This window comes from Astyanax mexicanus, chromosome 3, assembly GCF_023375975.1.
Source record: "Astyanax mexicanus isolate ESR-SI-001 chromosome 3, AstMex3_surface, whole genome shotgun sequence".
Classification (NCBI taxonomy): Eukaryota; Metazoa; Chordata; class Actinopteri; order Characiformes; family Acestrorhamphidae; genus Astyanax; species Astyanax mexicanus.
Genome location: NC_064410.1, coordinates 53,574,169 through 53,600,806, shown reverse-complemented (window position 1 = coordinate 53,600,806; position 26,638 = coordinate 53,574,169). Strand labels below are relative to the sequence as shown.

General features: G+C 36.9%; 1 protein-coding gene across 4 annotated transcripts; it reads left to right on the top strand.

The window, feature by feature from the left end:
- Positions 1-1,069: 1,069 nt before the first annotated feature.
- On the top strand, positions 1,070-26,638 carry rhot1a (ras homolog family member T1a). Of its 4 annotated transcripts, XM_049475483.1 has the most exons (21): positions 1,070-1,443; positions 3,910-3,968; positions 4,436-4,517; positions 4,658-4,701; positions 4,800-4,853; positions 4,939-4,991; positions 6,365-6,473; positions 7,833-7,934; positions 8,568-8,666; positions 8,786-8,894; positions 9,143-9,263; positions 10,466-10,550; positions 10,984-11,129; positions 11,251-11,351; positions 12,434-12,564; positions 12,655-12,738; positions 12,829-12,951; positions 13,533-13,735; positions 15,420-15,542; positions 21,204-21,341; positions 24,935-26,638. In XM_049475483.1, exons 1-21 carry the CDS (start codon positions 1,407-1,409, stop codon positions 25,050-25,052), a joined length of 2,121 nt encoding a protein of 706 aa, XP_049331440.1. In that variant the 5' UTR covers positions 1,070-1,406; the 3' UTR covers positions 25,053-26,638. The 4 variants fall into 4 exon arrangements, with proteins under 4 accessions (XP_049331440.1, XP_022539064.2, XP_022539065.2 ...); XM_022683343.2 differs by lacking the exon at positions 21,204-21,341 and having other exon boundaries at positions 1,071-1,443; XM_022683344.2 differs by lacking the exons at positions 21,204-21,341; positions 24,935-26,638 and adding an exon at positions 18,959-19,256 and having other exon boundaries at positions 1,071-1,443.

The following is a 26,638-nucleotide window of genomic DNA, read 5'->3' as shown; positions in this document are numbered from 1 at the left end:
TGTGATAACGATATTCCTGTCAATGTGACAAAACATTTTTTTTTATTAATTTTAAAAATGCACTACTGCAGCAAAATGAATATTGATATTTTTTACCAGAAGTCAGTAATCCAACATGTCCTGGTACTAATAATGCACACATATATACAGGATTGCAGTGAAATAAATTATACTGGGCAGATATGATCTGTCCCTAGTAGATATTTATTATTAATTATAATGAATCATTCAGTCATCAGTCATTCAACTAATTAGTGTCAAATTAACATAGATAACAAAGCTATGAAAGTATGAAACATAAGGCTGGATCCAAATAAGCCTGTTCCTTGGAAAACAAAAAATATAGCATATCATCACTGTCCAATGAAAAACAAGTATCTTTATTTATATTGGTCTATATTATTAAAGTTTACTACATATTTTTTACCTTACACTGTGTCAAAATTTATTCATGATGGGACCAATTTAAATTCTCCAAAAAGTACCTATTTTTTATAGAAATTTACTGAAAGTTGAGAAGGTTTTTTCTTGCACATAAAGTTGCTGTTTTGGTACCAATCATGACCCTGACCAGTACCCTGTTGAATAGTCAGATGTGTGGATGTATAGATGGATGAGTGAATAATTGGATGGATGGATGAATGGATATGTGGGGGAATGGATGGGTGGATGGATGGATAAATAGGTTGAAGGACAGATGTGTGGATGCACAGATGGATGGGTAGTTGAATTGGTGGATGGATGGATGGATGGATCAATATGTGGGGGTGGATGGATGATAGGATAGATGGATGGATAAATGAATATGTGAGAGAATGGATAGATGGATTGGTTGATGGATGAATGAATTGGCCCTTTAACCACTTACAAAGGGGGGAATAGAAACTTAACTAAAATTAAACTGCATTTGCCTTTTTGTATTCACTCTTAGGTAAAATATTATTTTATCATGTATGAATCTGTTATGTATGTCTGTTTTGCTGGGTGGCGCTATAATCCTCCAATTTAACACAAAGCTAAAGTTAACCCTTCACTCAAATCCGCGTTTTCCCATTGTCCGTCCCTCCCGTGGCGGCTGCGGCTTTCCGTACTTACCGGCTGCAGCGGGCCGGTCTGGCTGGTGCTGTGTTAGAGATTGAGCTGAGTTCAGGTTAAACAGCGCGTTCTGATATAATTCAGTCCGCGGGTTGAATCAGCAATGGACTAAAGTTTTACTGAGGGTCTGTCCGCTGGAACAAGGAGGATCTGTTCACCGGGGATCCGGAGAAAACTCGGCCGTCCGGTTTGTCCTACAGCGCGGGCAGTGCAGGCCCGCCTCTCCGGCGGAGCGCCGCTAGCTCTGATAGCTTAGCTTAGCATAGCTCAGTTACATGTGTGCAGAGCTGTAACCCTGAAGCGGTTTAAGGATGAGGAAGGACGTGCGGATTTTACTGGTCGGGGAACGTGAGTAATCTTCTTCTCCGTGTTGTTCAGTAGTGAACTGTGTTAATCGCCTTTCTGCTGTAAATTAGCTGTAGCTAGTTAGCTAGCTTTCTCTTAATAGGAGCTAATGGTATGGCTACTTGGCTAGCTAGCTATGCTAACTTGGCAGATAAAGCTTACACAATTTAATTTCGTACAGTAACTTTCAAATGTAGTGACGTTTATACCAGTTCAGCACTTTACTATACAACAAAACCCTGCTGCCTGCTTGGCTACGTCTCCAGTCAAGTAATAGAAGTGGTTAAAGAGGTCAATTTTGGAAGGACAGTAGACCAAACACAAAGACAAGGTGCATAGACGGTAACCTAACAAGGTTAGCTAGTTATATAAAATCAATATACAAATTGTGTATTTTTTAAGTTACAGCAGCAAAATAAATAGTAAAGTTTTTATATAGTATAAGTCATTAACGGTCAGTAGAAATAAACAAACAAGCAGAGAACTAGAAACACTTGCTCATTATGGAAACCTATTAAAACCCTGTTTATGTAGTTACTGTACCAGTCAAAGGTTTAGACACGCCCCTTCTCATTTTATGTGGTTCTTTCTTAGGTTTTATTTTGTAAATTTAATAGTGAAGACTATATTATAGCTATACAGGATCACATGCAGAATTATTTTTATTTTGTAAATTGAAAAAAAAAATGAAACCAAAATATGTTTTATACTTTAGATTCTTCTAAGTATTCTTCTCAGTGTCTTCATGAGGGAGAGTCACCTGGAATAGTTTTCTCAGTGTCTTGAAGGAAGGAGTTCCTGGAGGTGCTGAACAATAGTTGCTGCTTTTCTATCACGCTGTGATCAACATCTCAGTTTAGTTTAAATCAGGGGATGTTGTTTACTGCGGTATTCTGTATGTGTTCTTTTTAATTGTTTTCATGTCTTTTAATATTAATCTACAATCTAAAAAAGAAGTTAAATAAAGCAAAACATTGATTGGGATGAAAAACATTTGACTCACACTGTATAAGATAATAATTGTGTAACAACATAAAACATGTAGCTAAAGTTAAGTAATAAGTAAGAGAAATAAGAATATAAAACCTTCCTCTAACCTACAGTGCTCTTCAAACTTTCTCTTGATTTGGATTGTGTTACATCACACATTAAACTAGGCCTGTCACAATAACCAGTTGTTGCCACTGTTGGTGATAATATAATAGCATGATGATTTATTTACACATTACGTTTAAAGAGCAATGCATACATATATTGCATATGTGTGTTTTGTTATCTTATCCTGTAAGACTGGACACTAGTTGTACAATGTATGACTGTATGTGGCCAATAAAAATAAATAGATTAGGTTTAAAGTGATTAGCTGGTAATATACCATGTACATACTGTGGTATGCTACCTTTGTGTTTGAAAGCTTTAAGTGTAAATAGACTTTTAGCTCCAGAGTTGATGGTAGTGCCCAGAGCCCTTTGCATGGCTGGTGAATAGGTATCAAGTCTATTTATATCACTAGTGTTACTGCGAGGCGAGGGGTGACGGGGTGACAACTTTTAGGGAGGGCAGCCAAAAGGATACGTGTCAGACCTAACGTGCAATGGCTAACACTGTGTAACCTTAAACATTAGCGAGACACAGACTGTCTGCTCATGAGTTCAACTCGTATGAAGAATGCGATGCTTGTATTTGAATATAATGTTAATGGTCAGTGTTTGGTGAACATCCTTGGAACATCATTATTTGTTTAGGACAGGGCAGCACTGGCTGAAGTGTCCAGACTCCTGTTTTAATGTGTTTGATTCTAAAGACAGTTAATTATGTCATGTGTTGTTACATAAATACAGATGTAATTGATAAATCACTACATTAATCCCTAAAAGATAAGCACACATTGTGACTCCATAAGGAATATCAAATTGCCTGTGCACAGTTTAGCATAATTGTTGGAAAAGCTTGCTGATTGACATAACACTAATAATATTAAAGCTGGTGCTGTGTGCTTTATTAAACTTAATAAATAACAGTCTTCACATGTTGCATATGTGTTACTTAATGTCTGTTCTGATATTGTCATTCTAAAAATGTCAAAAAATTCCTGTCCTATGAATTCTGCATTGTCTTACATGATGTGCATATGGAGTCTCCTTGACAGGTCATGTGATTTAGCCAGAGTCACTTATCTGCTCTCACAAACTATAATTCACTATAATTCCACAAAAATAATTCACTTCACTTTGCTATGAGCACGCTGTCCGCTGTTCAACCTCACTCACAAGATAACACCTCACAACTCATACAGGTGTGGGTATTCCCAATCACCCTACTAAGGGTGCACTTCATGATCAAATAACACAATGCTTTTCCATGACTTTGGGTGTTTCAGTACAGTATATTAGTAATAAGAGATTTCACTGTATCTATTCATAGCAATGGACTGAACACTGTCTGAATTTGTTTCTCTCTCCTCCACAGCGAAAGTGGGGAAGACCTCACTGATCATGTCCCTGGTCAGTGAAGAATTCCCTGATGAGGTAAAGTATTTAAAAAAGCATTTCCTGTTTTTAGCTATTTTTAAATTCTTCTCAGTACATCATGCTGGGTGAAGGAGAGCTGGCCTGCACGCTCATATGACCTAAACATTTACAGTATTGCAGTAGTTTACTCTCCAGTCCTCAGGGCTTCACTGACTGTCCAAATTTCCTGTGGTTTTTGGTAGGCTCTCCCCAGTAAGTTTACTTACTAGGTAAAATAGGTACGCATTGCAAACTAGCTAGATAAAGCGCTGTAATTGTTATTATAATATTATAATGTTTGCATTGCTAAATAAATTCCATAATATGACAACAGGCCCAGTAATTTGTGGCAAATGTTGGTAAAATTATTCAATTTTATGAAAAAAAGAAAAAAAAACTCAAAGGTTTCAGATTAATTGCATGTATTAATGTTCACTTCGACAGCACTAAATTAAACATCTTTAACCTTTGTTGTGTCTATTAAGGTTCCTCTTCGTGCTGAGGAAATCACAATTCCTGCTGATGTCACCCCTGAGAGAGTGCCTACACACATAGTGGACTACTCAGGTAAAACCCTTTAATCTACCCAACAGTGCTAAATCTGTCACTTTTTCACAAGATTTAAAATGCTTGGTTGATCTAAAAATGCTTTATAAATCTCCTTATCTTGTTTCTTTACATGCTGTTTCCTGTCTTGTGCTCTATAGAAGCAGAGCAGTCCGATGAACAGCTGTATCAAGAAATCTCTAAGGTGAGACTGAGTTTACTGAAGTATTAAGATTTTGAATAAATTGTGTGAAATGGTTTTGACCTGCTTCTTTTCTCTTCTCTCTATTATCTCTATTACAGGCAAATGTTATATGTATAGTGTATTCGGTAAACAACAAGAAATCAATTGAGAAGGTAGGTGTATTCAAATAAAAATAATAATATTTTTTCTTGGTTATAGGTTTGTATGTAAGTGCCTTACTGTTTTTTTATACTGTAGGTGACGAGCCACTGGATTCCCCTCATCAATGACAGGACAGACAAAGACAGCAGGTGTGTATCTGTCACTGTAGTCCAGGGTGGAGTCAGCATACCAGTGACATTTTTGTTAGGACTGTGACTGTGACTGTCACTATGACTGTCGAAGCCTCAACGACAGATGTTGATTTACTGATTGAGAGGCAGTGTTTACTTACTGTGTTCCCTTCAGGATCCAACAGCATGTTTGAATGAATTTATTAAGCTATTGCTGCCACTTGATCGGGTTTGCATAGATTTATCACACATTAATTGGGTTTTAGTTAGATTTACTGCATTTAATTATCTTGTCGTTACAACCTCGACCTATCAAACAATACACAGACAGGACCTCAGTAATTGTAGCTGTCTTGAATATTGTTAATTATGTTTTCCTTAGCAAAAAGAGACCATAAACTTCAATGAGATGGTATCTCAGCTCCCAGATTTAAAACAGCATTGTTGCTTTATGTATGTTTTATCTGTTTATAATATTTATCAAATATTTATGTTCCTGTTGCAGTGTCAGAATGTCCAATAATTAGCTGTTCAATACTATTTTGTCAATATTGTGCTGTCATATTATTATACCTGTGGCTTTACAGTATACTATGAAAACAAAAATAGTTATGACAGACCAACTAATAGTCATGGTTATTATAAAAAAAACATGTTACAGAATTGCAGAGTTCTTTTTTAATGATACCATTTAAAAGGGTACATTTATCAGATCTGGTATAATTGCTAACATATATAAGACCCCAATGACCAGACTTTTTGTAGACCTTATAACCTCTGACTTGGATCTTTTCTTTTTTTCCTCTTGTATTGCAGAAATTCCCCAGCTTTTAATGCAAATAATTTCTGGGGAAGTCAGAAATGACTGAAAATCAGTATTACCATTGCTATTTTATTTTATATAATGTTATTGAGACAGCTGTCTAAGATGTATGGATGTTGTGAGCATAATGAAAGTTTTTGTAGTCTCTGTTTTTCTTTTTTCTCTTGGATGGACTTCTCCAATAAAAAAAAAAGAAATAAAATAGGGTACATTAGCCTTTCACATCTATAGATCCCCACACACACAGCGACCAGTAACTTTTAATGGTTGTAATGAACACTTGTTTTTATTTCCTATCCTAATTCCATGTCTCTGTTGCTTCGTAACATTTCAGAGTCTTAAAATGCAGTCTAATCTGCAATTATCTTGAGTAGTGAACCATGCTCTTCACCAGAAATTACAAGTGCGTTGTGGGGGACTATAGAGCCCTCCAAATCATGCTCGAATTTCACTTTACAATTTAGACACTCAGAGAAAAACGAATTACCAGTATGAGTATGACCGATATGTTGCAGTCATATGTAGCAGTCTTTGCCCTCATTAAGGTTCTTTCTGTAATATTTTGCAGGGTGCCTCTGATTCTGGTGGGAAATAAGTCAGATCTGGTGGAGCATAGCAGCATGGAGACGATTCTACCAATTATGAACCAGTACTCAGAAATAGAGACTTGTGTAGAGGTAAGACAAAAAACTCTCTATTACACTTAGTGATCACCAAAAGGGGATTGGTTTAGTGCAGTGGTTTTTAATCCAGGTCCAGGAGCTTGCATGTAGCTTGCAACCGCAGCACTGAGGGAGCACAATTGGCTTTGCTCTCTCTGGGTGGGTAGATGGCACGCTCTCCCCACATCATTTCAAAGGTTGATGTCCGCAGCATGAGGCGTCTGTGAGCTGATGTATAGGAACCGAGTCGCTGCGCTTTCCTCTGGTGGTGGGGCATTACTAGTGATAGGGGGAGTCCTAATGAGTGGGTGGGGTAAATTGCCATGTAAATTGGGGAGAAAATGGGAAAAATAAGTCCAGTTTAGTGGATTAAGACAGAGTGTAGTGTTGGCCATTGTAGATGGACCTTTTATTATAAGCATAAAAAAGACAAATCAGTCTGGCATATTTGCTGTTAATACAATAATAACAATAATGAGTTTTGAAGCACCAATCCATAATACTGTAAGCTAAACAATCATCTGTCCCAATAAAAGTTAAGTGACCACCTACATTAAAGTATACTTCTTATTAATTTACAATAGAAGAGGTGGGAGAGAAGACCAGTAGTCCTAGAGAGCCCAACAGTGGCAATGGTTGATCAGTAAAGACCATATGCTTAGCCTCGTGTTCCCACCCACACATTCCCCCCTTCGTGCTTTAAACTGCAGAGCTACTGAGAGCTGCAGACACACTCATGCAGAAGTATTAATGAGCTTTGCTGCGTGGCACAATCTCTCAGGGTATGTGTAAGCTACAGCGTAGGTTTGATGCAGGAGTGTTAATTGGCCTTAACTGTGATATACTCACCCAAAGAGAGCACAGACTGTTGTGCTCTCTCAGACTCCGGCTGCTGATGTCAGGCAGCATGTTCCAAGATTTGAACTGGTGATCCTCAGATCATTTTTAGTCTGCTGGACCACTCAGAGCTCCAGTTCTTAGATTCTATATATATATATATATATATATATATATATATATATATATATATATATATATATATATATATATATATATATATATATATATATATAATATATATAATATATATATATAATATATATATATATATATCCAGCACAAATTAAATTTGTGATTGTCTTTTCTTAGATGGCCTTGTCCTTAGATGGTCACTCCTTTCTTCACACACCAGTAAACATGATGCTAGCTATTGTGGGAGACTTTTAGCTGATATAACTGGACTGGCATTTTGTGTTCTTCTTAAAGCATGTTCAGCTGCAGTTGGAAAATATATGATGGAGAATATTGTTACTCATAAAGCAAATAAATGAATATGATCTGTAATCAATAATTTTCTGTGATTCTGTTTTCCAGTGTTCTGCAAAGAACTTGAAGAATATCTCAGAGCTGTTCTACTATGCCCAGAAAGCGGTTCTACACCCTACAGGACCTCTCTACTGCCCAGAGGAGAAGGAGGTAATAGATTCAAGTCTACAAAGTACTTCTAGAAGAAAGGCAACAAACAAAGCCACAACAATGATTTCAAAATAGATGTGTATCTACACACACACCTTTTGTTGAAATGACAGTGAGATGTTAAAATATCTCCACAATAAGTGCCTGCAAGTTACTTTAAACACATAATATTCATTATTTTGTCCAAGATTTCTATTAAATATGCAGGTTTTTTGTTTCTGTCCTAATAAATGCAAAAAATATATATAAAATAAACAAAAAATTGGTACTACAAGAAAATAAATCTTAGAAACTCTATTGCTTTATGTTAATTTTGTTGTTTGATGCCTTTTCATTATATGGACGAATGTACTGGGACACCAACATGAGCCATAGTCAGTAGTGAGGTTATATTATATTACTTCTTTTGTGCTACAATATTCTCAGTTTATCATAATATGAATTTGACATTTATTTTTTATATAGTATCAAAAGATTCTAATGAATGGACCAATAGAAATGCTCCAAAATATTTTTTCCATTTAGAATTTTACATGATCTGTTATCATAACAATAATACAAGAAATTTCTTTTTTGTATGGGGCTGACAAAATATTAATGTAATGTTTGATAATTTCTATGTTCTGGTTACAGATGAAGCCATCGTGTATCAAAGCACTCACTCGCATCTTCAAAATATCAGACTTGGACAATGATGGCGTCCTGAATGACAATGAGCTCAATTTTTTCCAAGTATGACCCTCTCTCTCTTTTTACTACTTTTTATTTATGCTGCCCTTGTGTTCTCTATATGAATAACAATAATAAATGTGTGAGAGAAATCTAAACAGTAAGATGTTTGTCTTTCACAGAGGACCTGCTTTAACATGCCGCTGGCTCCACAAGCCCTGGAGGACGTGAAAAATGTGGTGCGGCGGAACATGACGGATGGTGTGAAGGACAATGGTCTCACTCTTAAAGGTCAGCCAAACTGGACAGTAGCCTTCACCCTCTTCTAGTCTCTTTACACCCTTTAGTTACTTTAACACGGGGCTGTGTGCACTTCCTCACTTAATAAACATGCTTTATGTATTAATATCACTGGAGTTACTGAAGTGAATAATGCTTGTGAATAATTATTCTTAATGTTAATAATAGAATAGTAGCAGAGGTTAAATATAACTTTGGCATGTGGCATTAATTACCCACCCCTACATCCTCTACTCCAGGTTTCTTGTTCCTGCACACTCTGTTCATCCAAAGAGGAAGGCATGAGACCACGTGGACCGTGCTCCGCAGGTTTGGCTATGATGATGATCTAGAGCTGACCCAGGAATACCTGTTTCCACTGTGAGTTTCACTCAATCAAATGTTTATTTTGGAACTGGAGAAAATTAATCTCTGCTATGGAAAGGAAAATGTTAAGCCTTGTGCACATTACTTGATTTTCAGCAGATTTTCCATTTGAAAAAGACTTCTAGTTTTGCAGGCGAATTGAAATCAATTGTGAGAAAAACACAATTTACTCAACAGTGTGTCAAACAAAAACTGCCAAACAACAGCATGCACAAAGAGAGAAAACGAACAGATATATGTGGCGTAAATATAAGTATAGCTTTTCTTAATATTTATTAAATATAGTTATTTATTTATTATTTATCTTTTTATGTTTCTCTGAACATAGCAAGCACAGACGAAAAGAGCAGCCACGTGTGTCCTTTGTACATCTATATTTTTGTGACTTCTTGATTATGCTGTTTCTCAAGTGGTGTGAGTTATTCAGATATTCAAGACAGGACGTTAAATGTGAAATGTGCACTTATTTTCTTTTTTCTTTTTTTGGTACAAAAACATAAGGCTTATGTGATTTGGAGATTTTTTTATTTTTTTATTTTAGAATGTAATTTTTGTAATTATTTTGATCATATTTGAAATACTGCACCATGCACAACCAAGTTTTGATTTTTCATGAAACAAAAGAATGGTTAAAAATTTTCCAAAAATATACAAAAAGTAAGCATATAACCTTGTGTAATTTGGTGATTTTGATTTAAATTTTTGCATGTAATTTTTGTACTTATTTTGATCATATTTGATATACTGCCCCATTCAAAATAATTATTTTAACTATTTGAGTTCATTTTCATGAAAAAGTGGAATGGTTCAGAATGATCCAAAATCATACAAAAACGTTTTAACAACATGCTGTAGTGTGCACCAGGTTTGCATACTGTAAAATACTACCATAGTTTGAAAATACTGTTTTTCATATCATCTAATTGATAATTGTCAATTATTATGGTGACCTGTGTAGCTCATATGGCCCCTCAACTATAGTAAAGCTTTTTTCTTACATTTAAACACTCACACACTTCAGATCCTTTTGGACAAACCAGCATTACAGCTTACATCTCCCATGCTGTGGTGTATTGTTCCTTGTGTTTATGCCCAGTATCAAAGTCCAGCATTTCTGTACAGGTTATTCTGCTTTCACTCTGCGCCGCTGCTGTAAACAAGCCTTCCAGCCGTGTTGACCTCTTTTGTTTCTCCAGGTTAAAAATACCTCCTGACTGCACAACTGAGCTGAACCACAATGCTTACCTCTTCCTGCAAAGTGTGTTTGACAAGCACGATAAGGTGAGTCCATAATAGTTCTGTATATTGGCAAAAACGTGGCAATATAGTGTGTGTTACTATGCAGACGTTACGATTCAATAGCAAGGCGATATATTGCAATAGTTTGAATCATTGGACATTTTATTAGAACTCATAATATTAAAACACTATTTTAATAAATATGAATAAAAAAAGAGTTTACTTATCCTATCGGAACAGTGGAATCTCACGCAAGTCGTGGTTTATCAGCACTACAATAATAATTAGAAATTGACTGTCTTTGAAAATCCAAATATTGCATTACAGTACTATATTGATATATTCTTTCACCCCCAGTTCATAACCTTTGATTGATGTTTTCTCAATTTGCTACTTAAACTGTCTCTTTTATCATCCATTTATTGTATATGTTCTTATTAGTGCCTGAGATTAAAAGTAAAAATCTATGTTTCAGGACCGAGACTGTGCGCTGTCACCTGATGAGCTGAAGGATCTGTTTAAAGTCTTCCCCTATATGCCCTGGGGTCCCGACGTCAACAACACAGTGTGCACAAATGAGCAGGGCTGGATCACCTATCAGGGCTACCTGTCCCAGTGGACGTGAGTATTGACACTACTGATCTAAGCAGGCAGTCAGAACTGTGTATTGCTTGCTTGTTCACACAGCTTGTGGCTGTGGACATTAGCAGCTGCCTTTCATAGATCACAATCTTTCATTCAGGCTTACGACGTATCTGGATGTGCAGCGCTGTCTGGAGTACCTGGGTTACCTGGGTTATTCTATCATTCATGAACAGGAATCACAGGCTGCTGCCATCACAGGTGAGAGAGTGTCTGTGTGTGTCTGTGTGTGTCTGTGTGTGTTTGCGCAGCAACTATGAACAAAAACTATTTATAATAGATCACCCTTCTGACTGTTCTTTAACTCATTAAAGTATGATACCTCCTTCAGTTCAGGCTCTTAAAAGTCTACCATTAGTTTCTTTAATTTTACCAAATTGAAAACCTCTGGAATATAATCAAGAGAAAGATGGATGATCACAAACCATCAAACCAAACTGAACTACTTGAATTTTTGCACCAGGAGTGACATTGTCATTACAATGTGAGCATGTGTATTAATTACATGTAAAGATGTGCAATGTGATGCTTTATGCAAAAGAAAATAAACGCACTTTTAATATTTAATAAGCTATAATCAGTATCACATGCTTTACTCCAATCATTATTAAAATGTGACATTGGATCATTGACTTCATTTTTTTTTTTTTTTAATATTGCGAAATATTGACCACTAATATTGAACATCTTAAATAAAACCATTGTTAGCCTGACAAAAATATACATTGAGGTTTAATATTTGTTTATTGGCTATAGTCTAACAACAAAATCCCCTTTAGTAAATTAATCTAAAATGTAAATCTAAATGTTAAGATGTAAATGTGTGTAGACTGTGTTTCTAAGGATTCCATTATGAGGGTACTCTTGTTTAATTGTATGAAGAAACAATTGTGTAAAAAACAATTGTGTGCATTTGTCTATGAAATTTTGATGAGCATTTTAATGACAATACCTTAAGAAAAATTAAGTAATCAACAGAAACTTAAAATGCCAAGATTTAATAGAAACCCCTAGTTTGACACCTATCGAGTCTTTCCAGCAAATAACCATATTTTAACCATATATATTTTGGAAGAAATAATATTTTTACCTTAGATTGCCAAACCTTCTATATAATAACATGTAAATGTTAAATCATGTTTAGATTTTTTTTTTTATTATTAAAGTGATCTGATTCAGATTCTTGAGCCATAAGGTGTTAATCAGTTTTGCTCTAGTGTATACTGCGTGTCTTTTGTTCTGCTTTTCTGTATGTGTTTATTAATCTGCACTGCCTGATGTAGTCACCAGGAACAAGCGTATTGACCTGCAGAAGAAGCAGACCCAGCGCAGCGTGTTCCGCTGTAATGTTCTGGGAGCGCGAGGCAGCGGAAAGAGTGGCTTCCTGCAGGCGTTCCTGGGGAGGAACGTAACTGTGAGTACTGCTGCCTTACTGTACACTAACTCCAGGAGTGAATTCCTGTTCTGATGTCTTTTAACTTTTTTTTTTGTCTCCTTCATACAGCGACAAAAGAAAATTAGAGACGACCACAAGTCCTACTACGCCATCAGCACCACATACGTCTACGGGCAGGAGAAGTACTTACTGGTAGGTTGAAATCAGTTCTATTCTCTGAGATTGAGTGTATTTGTGTGTGTGATTCTTGTTGTAACTGTAATCTTGTTACCTCTGTTCCAGCTGCATGAGGTTCTTCCAGTCTTTGAGGTCCTGTCAGAGGCTGATCTGGCCTGTGATGTTGTCTGCCTTGTTTATGACATCAGCAACCCCCGCTCGTTTGAGTACTGCGCAAAGGCCTATAAGGTTTGTCATCTTTTTTTTTTTTTTTTTTTGTGCCTATGTGACCTATATTATTGGGGAAAAAATAAATATTTATTAGTAAGTTACAATTGAAATATTCTACCTGTGCTTATTTTGAGGTTGTGTAAAAATCCCACCAAAAAGGTTCAATGATGATTATTTTTTGTCTAGGTAGATGTATGTAGATGAGTGTACAATATATATTTTGTACATTATTTATTTTTTCTTTTATATTGGACTTTTTTATTATCTTATTTCTGAAAGTTTTTTTTTTTAATTTCACATTGAACCACATACTATCCTAGTTGTTTATCATCTAAAATGTTTTATATTAAAAAAATAACTTTTTTCATCCAATCCTGTGTATTGACAGCTGTACTAAGTTTAAGTAAAGATTAATTGACTGATTGATACTGCCTTAATTTGCATAGTTACTTAAATAACTTATTAATAAAATACTTACATAGAATTTCTCACTCTTATAAGTTTAGAATGTAACAGAATTGTAATGTTGTAATGTAATGTATCTAATAGGGATTGGTTTCTAAACTTTTCTGCTTTTTTTCATTGTGTAATCTCAACAGAAATACTTTATGGACAGCAAGACACCGTGTATGATGATTGCGGCCAAGTCAGACCTGCATGAGGTCAGGCAGCACTACAGCCTGTCCCCACTGGACTTCTGCAGGAGGCACAAGCTGCACCCGCCCCAGCAGTTCACCTGCAACTCCGCCGACGCTCCCAGCAAAGACATCTACACCAAACTCACCACCATGGCCATGTATCCGTGAGTACAACCGCCACTGTCTCCCCCTCTCACTATCCAGTCCTGTCCTATCCTATCCTGTCCTCTCCCATCCTGCATGGCTCCTCCTTCTCTGTACTGTCGCTATTTAGTCCTCCTGTCTCTTTCTCTTTGTGTCCTTACTGGTAATGGTTCAGTAAAAGGAAAAAGACGGGTAGAGGTATAGTGTGGTGCTTATAGTAGTATCTGAAATTTATGTATACAATAAATATAATTTTTGTACAGTTTATTTTGGTGTGTTAAGTAAATGATGCATGTTGCTGTGACTACGTTTCTAGTTAAACATTTGTCCTAAATAGTTTTTGCTGTTTTCAGTACAGTAATAGAATATTCAGTGACGTTCTCTGAGATATGATCTCAACTCAGTGTGACAATTGTGGCATTTTTCTTTGGTACAAGCTTCTTGGGTTGCTCTGGTGTTTATAGCCCTATCTGGAAGGAATTAGTTTCTCGGGGGATCCTGGTGTAATTTTCTCTTTTATGGGGGGTCCTCTGATTTTATTCCTGTTCGGAGTGACCATTTCTTTTTTTTCTTTCTTTTTTTCTCTTTCTTTTTATTTTTTTTTAAAGCTGTCCTCTGAGAAAATTACAGGCTGAGTTACTTACTGTTTTTCACTGAAATCCGTGGTAGTAAGATCAGTTTAGTCCCGTTCAGACACACATCTCTGAGTTTCGTCTTCTCGTGTTTAATAAAATAGCTATTTGTCCACTGCCGTACACCATAATTACAATTCAGGCGCACCTTGCCACAGAGATCCACGTAAACGCAACAGTGAGTGAAAATGGAGGAGCTACCAAATGCGATGTCATGTGACTGAGAGAGCCTAAAAACTGACTGGTCCTTATGTTTTTTCAATTGCAGTCCGGATGCAAATGTTTTTTCATTGAGTAGAAGTGTGAAATATTTTTTTGACAGACGTCCTCCTGAGATATTAATCCCATCCAGATAGGGTGGATAGTTGCTTCTATGTCGCCATGTTGATCTAAAGACCAGTTTCACTGTGTTGGAGTAAATTACACAAAACCCTCTCTGCTGTGTAAATAATCATAGTTTAGAATCACGTTTCATTCCAGCAGAGATTCCCTTTAAGAGTATTTAAAAGAATTTCTTCAGAAATTCCTCAGGCTTTTTCCAAGTTGTTGGAAGTTCATAATGTTTTTTTAGAGCGGTTGACTTTACTTTGTGGTTTGAAAGAATTCATGACAATTCCACCGTCATATTTGTGCTACAGGTCTTGGCCTGTTTTTGTAAATTTTGTGTTGAGTAAATAAGATTTATTCTTTTTTTGTTTTACTTCAAAGCTTCATCTAAGCTGCTCTTTCCTTGGCTTTCTCTTTTGTGTGTCCCTCAAGAGCTCCCTCATAGTACTTTGTGCTGAACACCCACTGTGCTTTTCTATTAAACACAGTAGAAATCTGTTGCATATACTGGAATAATGTTTTTTTCCAGTTAAAAATCTTACTATGGTTGTAAAATGAACATGTGCTTAGAGTTTAGTAAGTTTTCTGGTAGTATATCATTGCACTCCTTCATGTCTTTGCTTTATTGTGTTTCAAGAGTTGATTGAAAGAGGTGCAGGTGCTCCACTCCTCCAGGATGAGTCTTTTAGGATGAACACGTGACTCTGATCTGCTGTTTCTCGTATGTGTGTGTGTGTCTCCACAGCCATGTCAAGTTCCGCTGCATGTGTTCCTGCAACAGGTGCACCTTTTGCATCTGTCAGAACCTGCTGAACTGTGAGCTCCTGCGCACTGTCAGGGCCAAATTCTGCAGTGCCGTTCTGAACAGGTCTCTGAGTCTTTCTCATCCTTTTCTCCTACTTTACTCCCTCCTGCGCCAGGCCAGCACCCCAGAGCCTCTGTTAACCTTCGCTTTCTAACACCTCCTCTCTGCTGCTGGCTGGTGGCCCCCTTGATTGTACGTTGCATATCCACCAAAATAAGGTCGAGTTGTTCGCTGTTGGGTATTTTGTCTGTCCCTTTTCAGTGGGTATACACAACATGGTGGCAACTGATTTGTTATTCTGTCTGTTTTTGATACGATAAAAGCTAGGATAGTAACATAAGCTTAGGTAACTTGATTAAAATAAAACATTCAGGGGCACAGAGTGGTTCAGCGGTCTAAAGTGCTGCCACTATGAGTAGTCGTGGCAGGTTCGAACCCCCGCTCCATGCAGCTTTGCCATCAGTTGCCGGCGCTCAGAGGGAGCTTTGCTCCCTCCAGGTGGGTAGATGGCGCTCTCTCCCCACATCACTGAAGGGTGATGTGCGCAGCATAGGGCGTCTGTGAGCTGATGTATCAGAACCGAGTCGCTGTGTTTTCCTCAAAGTACGCTGGCTAAAAGAAGCGGTGGCTGACTTCACATGTTTCGGAGGAGGCATGTGTTAGTCTTCACTCTCCTGGGGTTGGGGCATTTCTAGTGAGTGGGTTGGGTAATTGGCTGAGCAAAATTGGGGAAAAATTTGAAATAAAAAAATAATAAAACATTCAGATTTGCCAGTTTTCACGGCAAATATTGCCTGATAATGTATTTAAGTAGCTGACCAGATACCCTGATCTATATTTTGAGAGTTGCTGCAGTGTTGTATGAGATCACAGGACACTGCAGGTCCTCTTCCAAGAGCTATATGGCAAGACAGACGTAACACCACATTGCAGAAAATCACATTATACCCACTGTTAAAATCTAAATCAAATTTGAACAGTTTTAAATAAAACATTTTTTATTTTTTTGTTATACGGTCTCTAAATATCATATCGAATATGAATTGAAATTGAATTTTTTTTTGACGTCTTTTGGAGCTGTCCTAGAGCACAAGCTCTTAATGTGATTTGTATTTATATGAGTGTAGTAGAAGGGGGAGCTGTGAAGTAACAAATACAAATTCTAATAAAATTTCGACTTTTGGGGGGATTTTTTTTTATCATATTGAGAATAAATGACAGATAATCTATATTTCTGTAGAATTGAGACATTTTAACATCATCGGGTCTTTAATGACTTCTGAAAAAAAAAAAACGTTTTACTTTCTTTTTTTTTTTTTTTTTGCACCTCAGCCAAAAAAGATACAAAGTGCTGAAGTGTAGAGTTCATTTTTATTGGTCTCTGGCACTGTCCATCCGTCATGCGCTGGCTGTGCTAGTCAGATGTACTGAACCGTGTCCGTTTCTGCTTCATCTCAGAGCAGCATTGTCTCACCAGTCTGTGCTCTGCTTTGTCTCATAAGTCAGGACTAATTCTGGCTGCAGTGAACACTGCAGCAGCTGTCTAACTGCAGCAGCTGACATATGCAAATCCTTTATAGCACTTAAAATATAAAGACTGTAAATACATTAACCGGCCATTTCCTTAATTCCTCTTCCTCCTGTTTGTTTCTACACTTACTGTCCATTTTATTCGCTGAGCATATAGGAGCACTTCTGTTTCTCTACATAGTTTTTTATCTCCTTTCACCCTGTTTTTCGATGATCAGGACCACAAAGGAAAGGTTTTATTTGGGTGGTGGGCTATTCTCATCATTGCTGGACTGAGAATAGTCCACCAACCAAAAATAGCCAGCCAGCAGTCCTGTGGGCAGCGTCCTGAGACCACGGATGGAGGACTAGAGGATGCCCAACAATCTCTGACAAGGTTGAGCAGCTATAGGTAGGAGTGTCTAATAGGGTGGACAGTAAGTGTTTAAAACCTCCAGCAGCACTGCTGCTGCATCTGATCCACTCTTGATCCAGCACACCACAAGGCCAGTGCTGCTGCAGTGCTGAGAATGACCCACCACCAAATAATAGCTGCTTTCTGGTGGTCCAGAGAGACAGGACTACAGTCTGTAATTATAGAACTACAAAATAAAAAAAGTGTTCCAATATGATCAGTTGAGCTGAAAGGAAGGAGAGGGAGTTTAGATACAAGGAGGTAGTCTTAATGAAGTGACCGGTACGTGTAGAGATACTCTGGATCTATGGGCTAATTGGACTGACCTCTTTAACCAGCTTGGTTTGGGCTTGATATGTCTTGTTGTTGATATGTGCTTGATTTTTATTTTGTTTTAATTCACAGAAAAAAATTTTGGTTTTGATTCATTGCTTAAAGGTTGAATGCTTTGATGCTTTGAGGTGGATATGCAAACAGAAAATCTGTACTAACTGAACTGCATCCATCATCCTGCTGGGAGAAATGTGGCCTGAAGAGTACTGGATTATCTGCTGCTGCAGTTCTCCCTGTTATTTCCCCCTTTTTATACTAAATCATATAGATGGGTCACAAATAGCTCCCTGACAAATGATAATATTACATGAGAAGAATGAACAGGAAATCTTGCATTTAAAATTAAGTGTGCAAGTACTTAAAGTTGCTCCTATTGCTGACACAGATGTGCATATGCACATACACAGCTTTCTAGTCCCTGTAGCCAAATATTGCCAATAGATTAGGACTCTCAGGAGCACATGAACATAAACCTATTGGCACCTTTTCTAATACTGACCATGGACTAGAGGGATATGAACCTAATCCTTACTAATTCTTGTTACTGAATGCAATCAAATCCTCACAGCAATCCAAAAGCCTTCCTTACACAAAAGAGGCAGTTATTCCAACAAAAGCAGGATAAACCCTTTTTTAATACAAGTGGTTTTAGAATAAACCAAAAATCAGCAGGCGTTCCTGTACTTTTGCCCCTATAGTATATTCTAAAAATATTAATCAAATTGATTGACTTTTGTTTCAATATTTTATTCGTCGTTTGTAGGCCTGTTACAATAACTATTTTTGGAAGGACAATATATGGTATTGTCCCAGAAATGACTGAGATAAACAGTATTTATTTTCGACCATTTTATGCTACTGATATAATGATAATTTAATATAATATTAATGCAATTTCTGCGAATGCATTTTAAGAGTATTGAACCTTTGGTTCTTAAGACTACTTAGTCATTTAGTTTAAAATAAAATAAAAAATAAAATATATATATATATCCTAAACAAATAAACTGGACTTTCTGGCCATTCGCACTATTGGTTTCTCTTTTATAAGCAACATAATTAATGCTTTGTCCATACATTGTATAATATAAGCAATAGTGTAATTATTGTGACAGGCCTAGTCTTTTGTTGGTTTTAGTATTGTCAGTCACCATGTCAGATCTCTGTGTATGTTTTTATTCGTTTTAATCTGCTGTGTCATGTTTTGTTTTTTCCTCTGTAGGTGTTCATTCTCATGTGTTTGGCTGGCCCTCTTTCTTTTTGAATTGCATCTCTTCACCTCATGCTAACCCTCACCGTGCGTCTCTGTTTCAGTAGCTGTACTGACTTACTAATGCTTGTTTCAGGGGTTTGGTCTTAACCTGTTATATCAGGGATTTATAAATATTTAAGGTGAACAGAGGTATTAAGAGCTGTGTATGTGATGGCATGTCTGCAGTGTTTAACTGGTTTAATGGTTATGTAATTCCTAATGTTTACTATTTGTTTGTATGAAAGGCTATAAAAACATTTCTGCACCGGCTGGTGTTGCTTTTGAGTGTGTATTTGTGGCTAAGACACAGACCCCCACTGTAGGTGGCAGTGTTGTTCAAACTTAGCAGTGAATGGTCACCTTGGATGCTTTAAAGGGACATTCCAGACTAGAAAAAAAAATATTGACCATAATCATATATTCTGCATAGACAAAAACTAAAGTATTGGGACACCTGCTCATTTGATAAATCTTCTAAAATCAGTGGTATTAAAAATAGTTTATCCTGCTTCTTTTGGAGTATCTCTCTCTACAGAAGTTGAATTATACACTATTTCTACTTTATTGCTGTGAGGATTTGATTTGAATTTATTCAGCAACAAGCAAGCATTAATAAGCTCAGACTGTAGGATCATCACCACCTCACCTCATCATACCCAACAGAAAGTAACAAAAGTATTGAATGGAGCACTATTATTACAGCTCAATACTGAGGGCTTTATATCCCTCTAGCCCACACCTGGCATGAGACAGATATTTCTCTACAGAGATGAGACAAGATGTATGTGTGCACTTGCACATCTGGGTCAGCAAATAGAACAATTTGTAAAGCAGCATTCCTTAAAAATGGTGTCCACAAACATTTGGATAATTGGTGCATTTTGAAGGGGGTTTTCCAGTCTGGGCAGAGGTGTCCCTTTAAAACCCATTAAAAATCAAAGTATTGAGACCAGCCACTGGTCTGACTGACAGTGTGGCTTTTTACACGGTCTGATCTGATTGCCTGTGTGCTCCTAACTCTATACCACCATTAATATTTAAAGGTGTGACTCACCAGCAAATGCCAGCCTTTTTAAACTTGCACACTGTAGGGGTGGGTCATACCATTGGTTTTCTTTTCAATCCCATCAGCTGCTTTAAAAAATGCCCACATTAGGACGTTGCTTCTACTGTATATATTATAATTAAATACGGACTTACAATATGTTAGAGGTTCTGCCATCAGTGCTGCGTTGTATAATGGTTGTATGGCCAATATCATTGGATAAAGGAGGAATAGAGCCAGCTATTTTACATTTTCAAATCTTTTCATTAAAATAATCATTGAAAGTTCCTAAGTGAATGTAAAGAATGTAAGCTCACAGGCAGAAATATCATGATGGACTGATTTTATTTCATGCACAATACATTAATCATAGTAAATGTATGATAATAGAAAAAGAAACAAAACTGTGCAGGGAAAGAAGAAAAACCCTAAAGGGCTTGTAATATGTACCATCCCAAATTACTTTTATAGTATACACACTTTGAGTTCAGACCAATGTATACATAATAGACTAGACAGTGAGTATACACAGTGTTTAAAAACTCCAGCGGCACTGCTGTGTCTGATGCACTCATACCAGCAAAACACACATCTAACACCTCATACACCACCACCATGCAAAAACAGTTACTGCAGTGCTCAGAATTACGACCCACCACTCTAATAGCTGCTCTGTGGTGATGACAGGGTGAACGGAGGATAATTAAGTATGCAGAGAAACGAATACAGGGCTACAGTCCTGTAATTATACAACTACAAGTGCTCCTATATGATCAATGGAGCTGAAAATGATTATACTTGCTATACATAGATTGTGCTGTAGGTTCAGTGTAGAAGCATAAATTGGCCTTAAGAAAGTAATGTATTTGAGTGAATCCATACTTTGGTATCCACCAATCCCTAACACACCCCACTCTGACCAGTCTGTGCTCATGGTCCAAATATGTACAAAAGCAAACGTTATTCTTTACGATTTTCTCTTTATATACAAACAAGTGAACTTTAGATCTTTAGTACTCAATGAGCTTTCATTTATAGATCAGTTTGGCCTTCTCTCAGTTACAGTGTAGTGTGTGTGTGTGTGTGTGTGTGTGCTGCATGAGCTGGGCAGCTGGTGTCACTGTGGGGTGTTTGGTTGTTGAATTGGCGTCCTGTTTGCATGTACACAAGGTTGGGGCCCTGGGTAGATGAGGTGGGTGCGTATCTTTTGGCCGATGAGGAGACGAGCCTCATCCATCAGGTGCACGAAGTCACGTTTGTAGAGGACTCAATCTACATGGAGTCATCAGTCGACCCCTTTGTGCCCAGGTAAAGACCAGCCTCGCCCGGGCCACTGGTAGAGTTTTGTGAATTGGCAGAAGCATCGAAAAATAAGTGTGCGTTTGTGTGTGTGCGTTTGTGTGTGTGTGTGTGTGTGTGTGTGTGTGTAAACAGGTGTTCAGCACATGTTTAAAGTGTTACAGTATTTAAATAATTAAATTCTAACGTGTTAACCATTTTTTATATTTTTAGAATTGTAGGACAATTCAATAATTGTCAATAATTTACCATTTATTACTCTAATTACTTGCAACTATTAAATTGTTTTCAATGTAATGCATTTATCATCAGTCTTTGATACTACTAGCTGGATTGTTCAATAGAAATTGTTTTTTTTCCCCAAAACAATTCTTTAAAATCTTAATTAATTTTCATTTATTTTTTATTTAAGTATCAGATAATTAAAGATGAATGTCTGAAAAAGTAGACAATTTCAGTCTTTGTTACAGAGCTGGATTTTTTAAAATGTATTTATATATCCATTTGTTTAATTTTTTATCTAAAATGTTATCTTCTTTTTGTGAGTATCGATGTACCGATATATTTGATATATTTAATGCATTTGTTTGTTTATTTTATTTATTTATTTATTTTTGTTGGTGTGCAATCCCATACCTTGTACCAGTATAAATATCCTCTAAATGATATGAGTATTTATAGCTGAAGCTGTCATGTTTGTCCTCTATATTTTCATATTGATACTTTTAACATCTCTAAAAATTGTTTGAGGTCGGTACTATAGTGCCTCAGTGTGTTCTGCACTGTACAGGGAACCTGTTTAACCCTGTGTTTGTGTGGTGGTTCAGTTTGTTTGGGCACCTTTTCTGTTTCTTATGTTGAGTATTAAAGACCTCAGTGTTGTGCGTTCAAAGCTGGTAGAGAGAGATTTAATGAACTTTTCCGTTTGTCCTTCCAGGTATAATTGCAGGTATTAAAAGATTAAAGATACACATATGTCATATTTCATTATACACTACCGTTCAAAAGTTTGGGGTCATATTGAAACGTCCTTATTTTTGAAGGAAAAGCACTGTACTTTTCAATGAAGATAACTTTAAACTAGTCCTAACTTTAAACAAATACACTCTGTACATTGCTAATGTGGTAATTGACTGTTCTAGCTGTTCCAGCAACTATCACTCCAGTGTTCTAATGGTACAATGTGTTTGCTCATTGGCTCAGAAGGCTAATTGATGATTAGAAAACCCTTGTGCAATCATGTTCACACACCTGAAAACAGTCTAGCTCATTACAGAAGCTACAAAACTGACCTTCCTTTGAGCAGATTGAGTTTCTGGAGCATCACATTTGTGGGGTCAATTAAACGCTCAAAATGGCCAGAAAAAGAGAACTTTCATCTGAAACTCGACAGTCTATTCTTGTTCTTAAAAATGAAGGCTATTCCATGCGAGAAATTGCTAAGAAATTGAAGATTTCCTACAACGGTGTGTACTACTCCCTTCAGAGGACAGCATAAACAGGCTCTAACCAGAGTAGAAAAAGAAGTGGGAGGCCGTGTTGCACAACTAAGCAAGAAGATGAGTACATTAGAGTCTCTAGTTTGAGAAACAGACGCCTCACAGGTCCCCAACTGGCAACTTCATTAAATAGTACCCGCAAAACACCAGTGTCAACATCTACAGTGAAGAGGCGGCTGCGGGATTTTGGGCTTCAGGGCAGAGTGGCAAAGAAAAAGCCATATCTGAGACTGGCTAATAAAAGAAAAAGATTAAGATGGGCAAAAGAACACAGACATTGGACAGAGGAAGACTGGAAAAAAGTGTTGTGGACGGATGAATCCAATTTTGAGGTGTTTGGATCACAAAGAAGAACGTTTGTGAGACGCAGAACAAATGAAAAGATGCTGGAAGAATGCCTGACGCCATCTGTTAAGCATGGTGGAGGTAATGTGATGGTCTGGGGTTGCTTTGGTGCTGGTAAGGTGGGAGATTTGTACAGGGTAAAAGGGATTCTGAATAAGGAAGGCTATCACTCCATTTTGCAACGCCATGCCAGTGGACAGCGCCTGATCGGAGCCAATTTCGTCCTACAACAGGACAATGACCCTAAACACACCTCCAAATTGTGCAAGAACTATTTACAGCAGAAGCAGGCAGCTGGTATTCTATTGGTAATGGAGTGGCCAGCGCAGTCACCAGATCTGAACCCCATTGAGCTGTTGTGGGAGCAAAATTGTTTGAGTGACCCCAAACTTTTGAACGGTAGTGTATATGTTGGTTTAAAGAATGAATGTTTTATTTTGTTCTTAATCATTGTTTGCTCCTCTCTCTTGTTCCTCTCAGCAGTGTGTGTTTATGGTTTTATTCCTCTTTTCCCTTGAGAAATGTTCACTCTCTTTTTCTATGTGCTTCTGCTCCTCCCCCTGACCCCTCCCACACTGAGACCCAACCTGTACTCTACCTGCACTCAGAGATATGTTTGGAGCTGAATTTTTAAGGGACAAAATGACTAAACAAACCAGACGTGTGCCAAAAGAGAACTGCTGGGGAAATTTCCACGTTTCCTACGTTCTGTAGAAAAACAGCTTCACAGCGTCAAGATGACCTGTAGAAATATTTCATCATTGTCACGCAAAAATCTCCTACCTCCCTTTTTTTTAGTAGTTTTACACTTTGACTCAGTGTGCATCTAGAAGTTCTTCTTTATATTGGTTCCAAGTTTCATTATGAATAAACAAATAGAAATGCTCCAAAATGACTCGGACAGAGATTTATTTGCTTTATTTGCTTTTTCTAGTTCAAAACATTCTTAGAGATTAAGACATACATAATAATTATTAGTGTATTTGTATTATAACTATTATTAAATTGTTAAATTACTGACTGTACTTTACTGCTAGTGTTGCATGTTGACAGCAGCTTTTAATATTTGTGCATACATATTAATTAGTATGTACAAGTATACATATTTACAGTGTAACTTGTTTGATTAAATTAAATGTTTAATTATTGATTTTATTATTAAATTATATTAATTACAATTATTCTATTGTTTAAAATGTACAGTTTTAGACTATCATTAATTGCTACTACTAGCAGGCCAATTTAACATGGAGAAATGGAATGTAGATTTGTGTAGAGTTTAGATATTTTTTTTACAATACTGAAATTAAAATTTAAACTTTTAACTAATTTAATATTTAAAAAAATAAAGTTTTTATTTAACGCCTTCGCTAAAATTGGATAATTTGTTTTATTTTTTTATCTACTTCTATTTAATTATTTATTACTTAACAATTATTGTGCTTATGCTTAGAAATCTGATTTGAACTATCATCATTGGAAGCATTTTCTCACACTAATATAAGTTTCAGAGTTTTGTTATACATGTGCGTATTTACATTTAAACAGCTCTATCCATTGATTGAGGTGTGAGCTGTGGTGCTTTTACCTGTAAATTGGCATTTTGGAGATGCACGTTTTTTTTTCAAAACCAGGCTTAAATAATAGTGAACATAATTTAATTAAAAAAACTCTGGTTTGTTTTGTCTTTTGACTCTCCTAAGTGTTTAGAATGACTTGTGATTTACTGCCCCTCTCTCTCTCTCGTTTTCTCTGCAGACACATGACCCAGACAGACCTGAAGAACTCCACGTTTTGGCTGAGAGCCAGTGTAGGAGCTACTGTATTTGCAGTGTTGGGCTTCGCCATGTACAAAGCTCTCCTGAAGCAGCGGTGATCCAGCCAGCATGCTCCTCCCACCCTCTGTTCCTCTTATAAAAAACCCACCTTCCCTTTGGCCATCCCTAGCGACCCCCTTCTTTTGAGAGATTATATTATATATATATATATATAGCATATTGATAGATAGCTGCATTTTATATATTTGAAACTTAATGCATCCTCCTTTCTTCAACCACGTTTCTCCCTGGAGTTTGATTTCAAGCTGTGCTCTTGCTTCCACCACATGGTGTGTTTGGCGTTGCTAGAGGTCTTTTAATATACGACAGTAAAAATCACTGATACATACATTCTCAGGTCAGTATTAGTTGACTTTAGAGCTGGGCAATATGGTAAAAAAAATATTGGATCACAGTATTTGAAATAAAATTCACTGTACATAATAATGATTGTCATATTTTCACACACAGACAAAATCATAAACAGTGGCAAGTTCTTATAAAAACATTTATTAAATACTTCAGTTATTTAAAGTATCAGTCCCTAAATGTATTGAGTTTGGTGCATTTTTGGTACAAAATGTTCTAATTAATGGTATCAGTGTCCCTGGCATGACCATCCCTCCAAATATATTTCATTTATAGTCATCTCGAAGGTTTATTGGATTTAGTTGATTTTCTATATTTGATAGTATTCCATAAATGAACAAAACAAAATTACTCAAACTCAACATTCCATACAGCAATATATCACTCTGCATTACAGATACACCTACACATGTTCTGTACAGTTATATACACACTCACAGAGGTTTTAATCACCACATTCCCCAACTTTATGGATTGTTGCTTTAAATCCAGTGATTTTAATTCAGAATGTGCTAATGCATTCTATAATCAAATGGTGCTGTTGATCTTTTTTTTAAGCTTTCATGAAACCATGATATACCGAGTTGTGTATCGTAATAACAAAAGTATCACAACCCGATAAAAAAATCTTATATTGCCCAGCTCTAGGTGATGTGACCCATATTAGATGGTCAAGGCAGAGTCATGGAGTTGAACGAAAAGGGACGGACCTTGTTTATAATTGTAAATATTGCCTGGGTTCCCTACATATGCGATGAACAAAAGCTGGTGCAGAACTTGCGCACCTGTCTCATGGGAGGAGCCCTGAAACAAAGCCATTTCTCATTTGTAAAGTTCATTATTCTCTGAGCAAGTACAGCTCAGCTGTATTAATTTATTAACCAGATGTTAGTCAGTCAGAATGGTTGACGCTGCATGAACAGGCACACTACAAGGGATTTTTAATGAAAAGGTTTGTTTTTATATTTATGATTTTGCCCATGACCCTGGCAGACACTGTGCAGAGAAGTCTGGCTGCCCGCTCGCCGCCCTGCTGGCAAAATAACATAACAAAGATCCTGGGCCTGGATTCTGCGGTCAGGTGGTCAGTGGGACACGGTCTCTATGAGAACTGTCAGTAAGCTCAATATGAAATATTTGCTGATGCAGATGACTGATGCCCCACTTGGGTTTGTCTTTTGTTTAGTCTCATCTGGCCTCATTTGTTACAGTCACAAAACTGTTGTACTCATTTCTGACCTTTCAAACATTTACAATAAACTACTGTGTGATTCAA

Coding starts and splice junctions, on each gene's coding strand:
- rhot1a (XM_049475483.1), top strand. CDS start 1,407: ATGAGGAAGGACGTGCGGATTTTACTGGTCGGGGAAC. Junction 10,551..10,983: donor TGTTTGACAAGCACGATAAG/GTGAGTCCATAA, acceptor TCTATGTTTCAG/GACCGAGACTGTGCGCTGTC. Junction 13,736..15,419: donor ACCACCATGGCCATGTATCC/GTGAGTACAACC, acceptor GTGTCTCCACAG/CCATGTCAAGTTCCGCTGCA.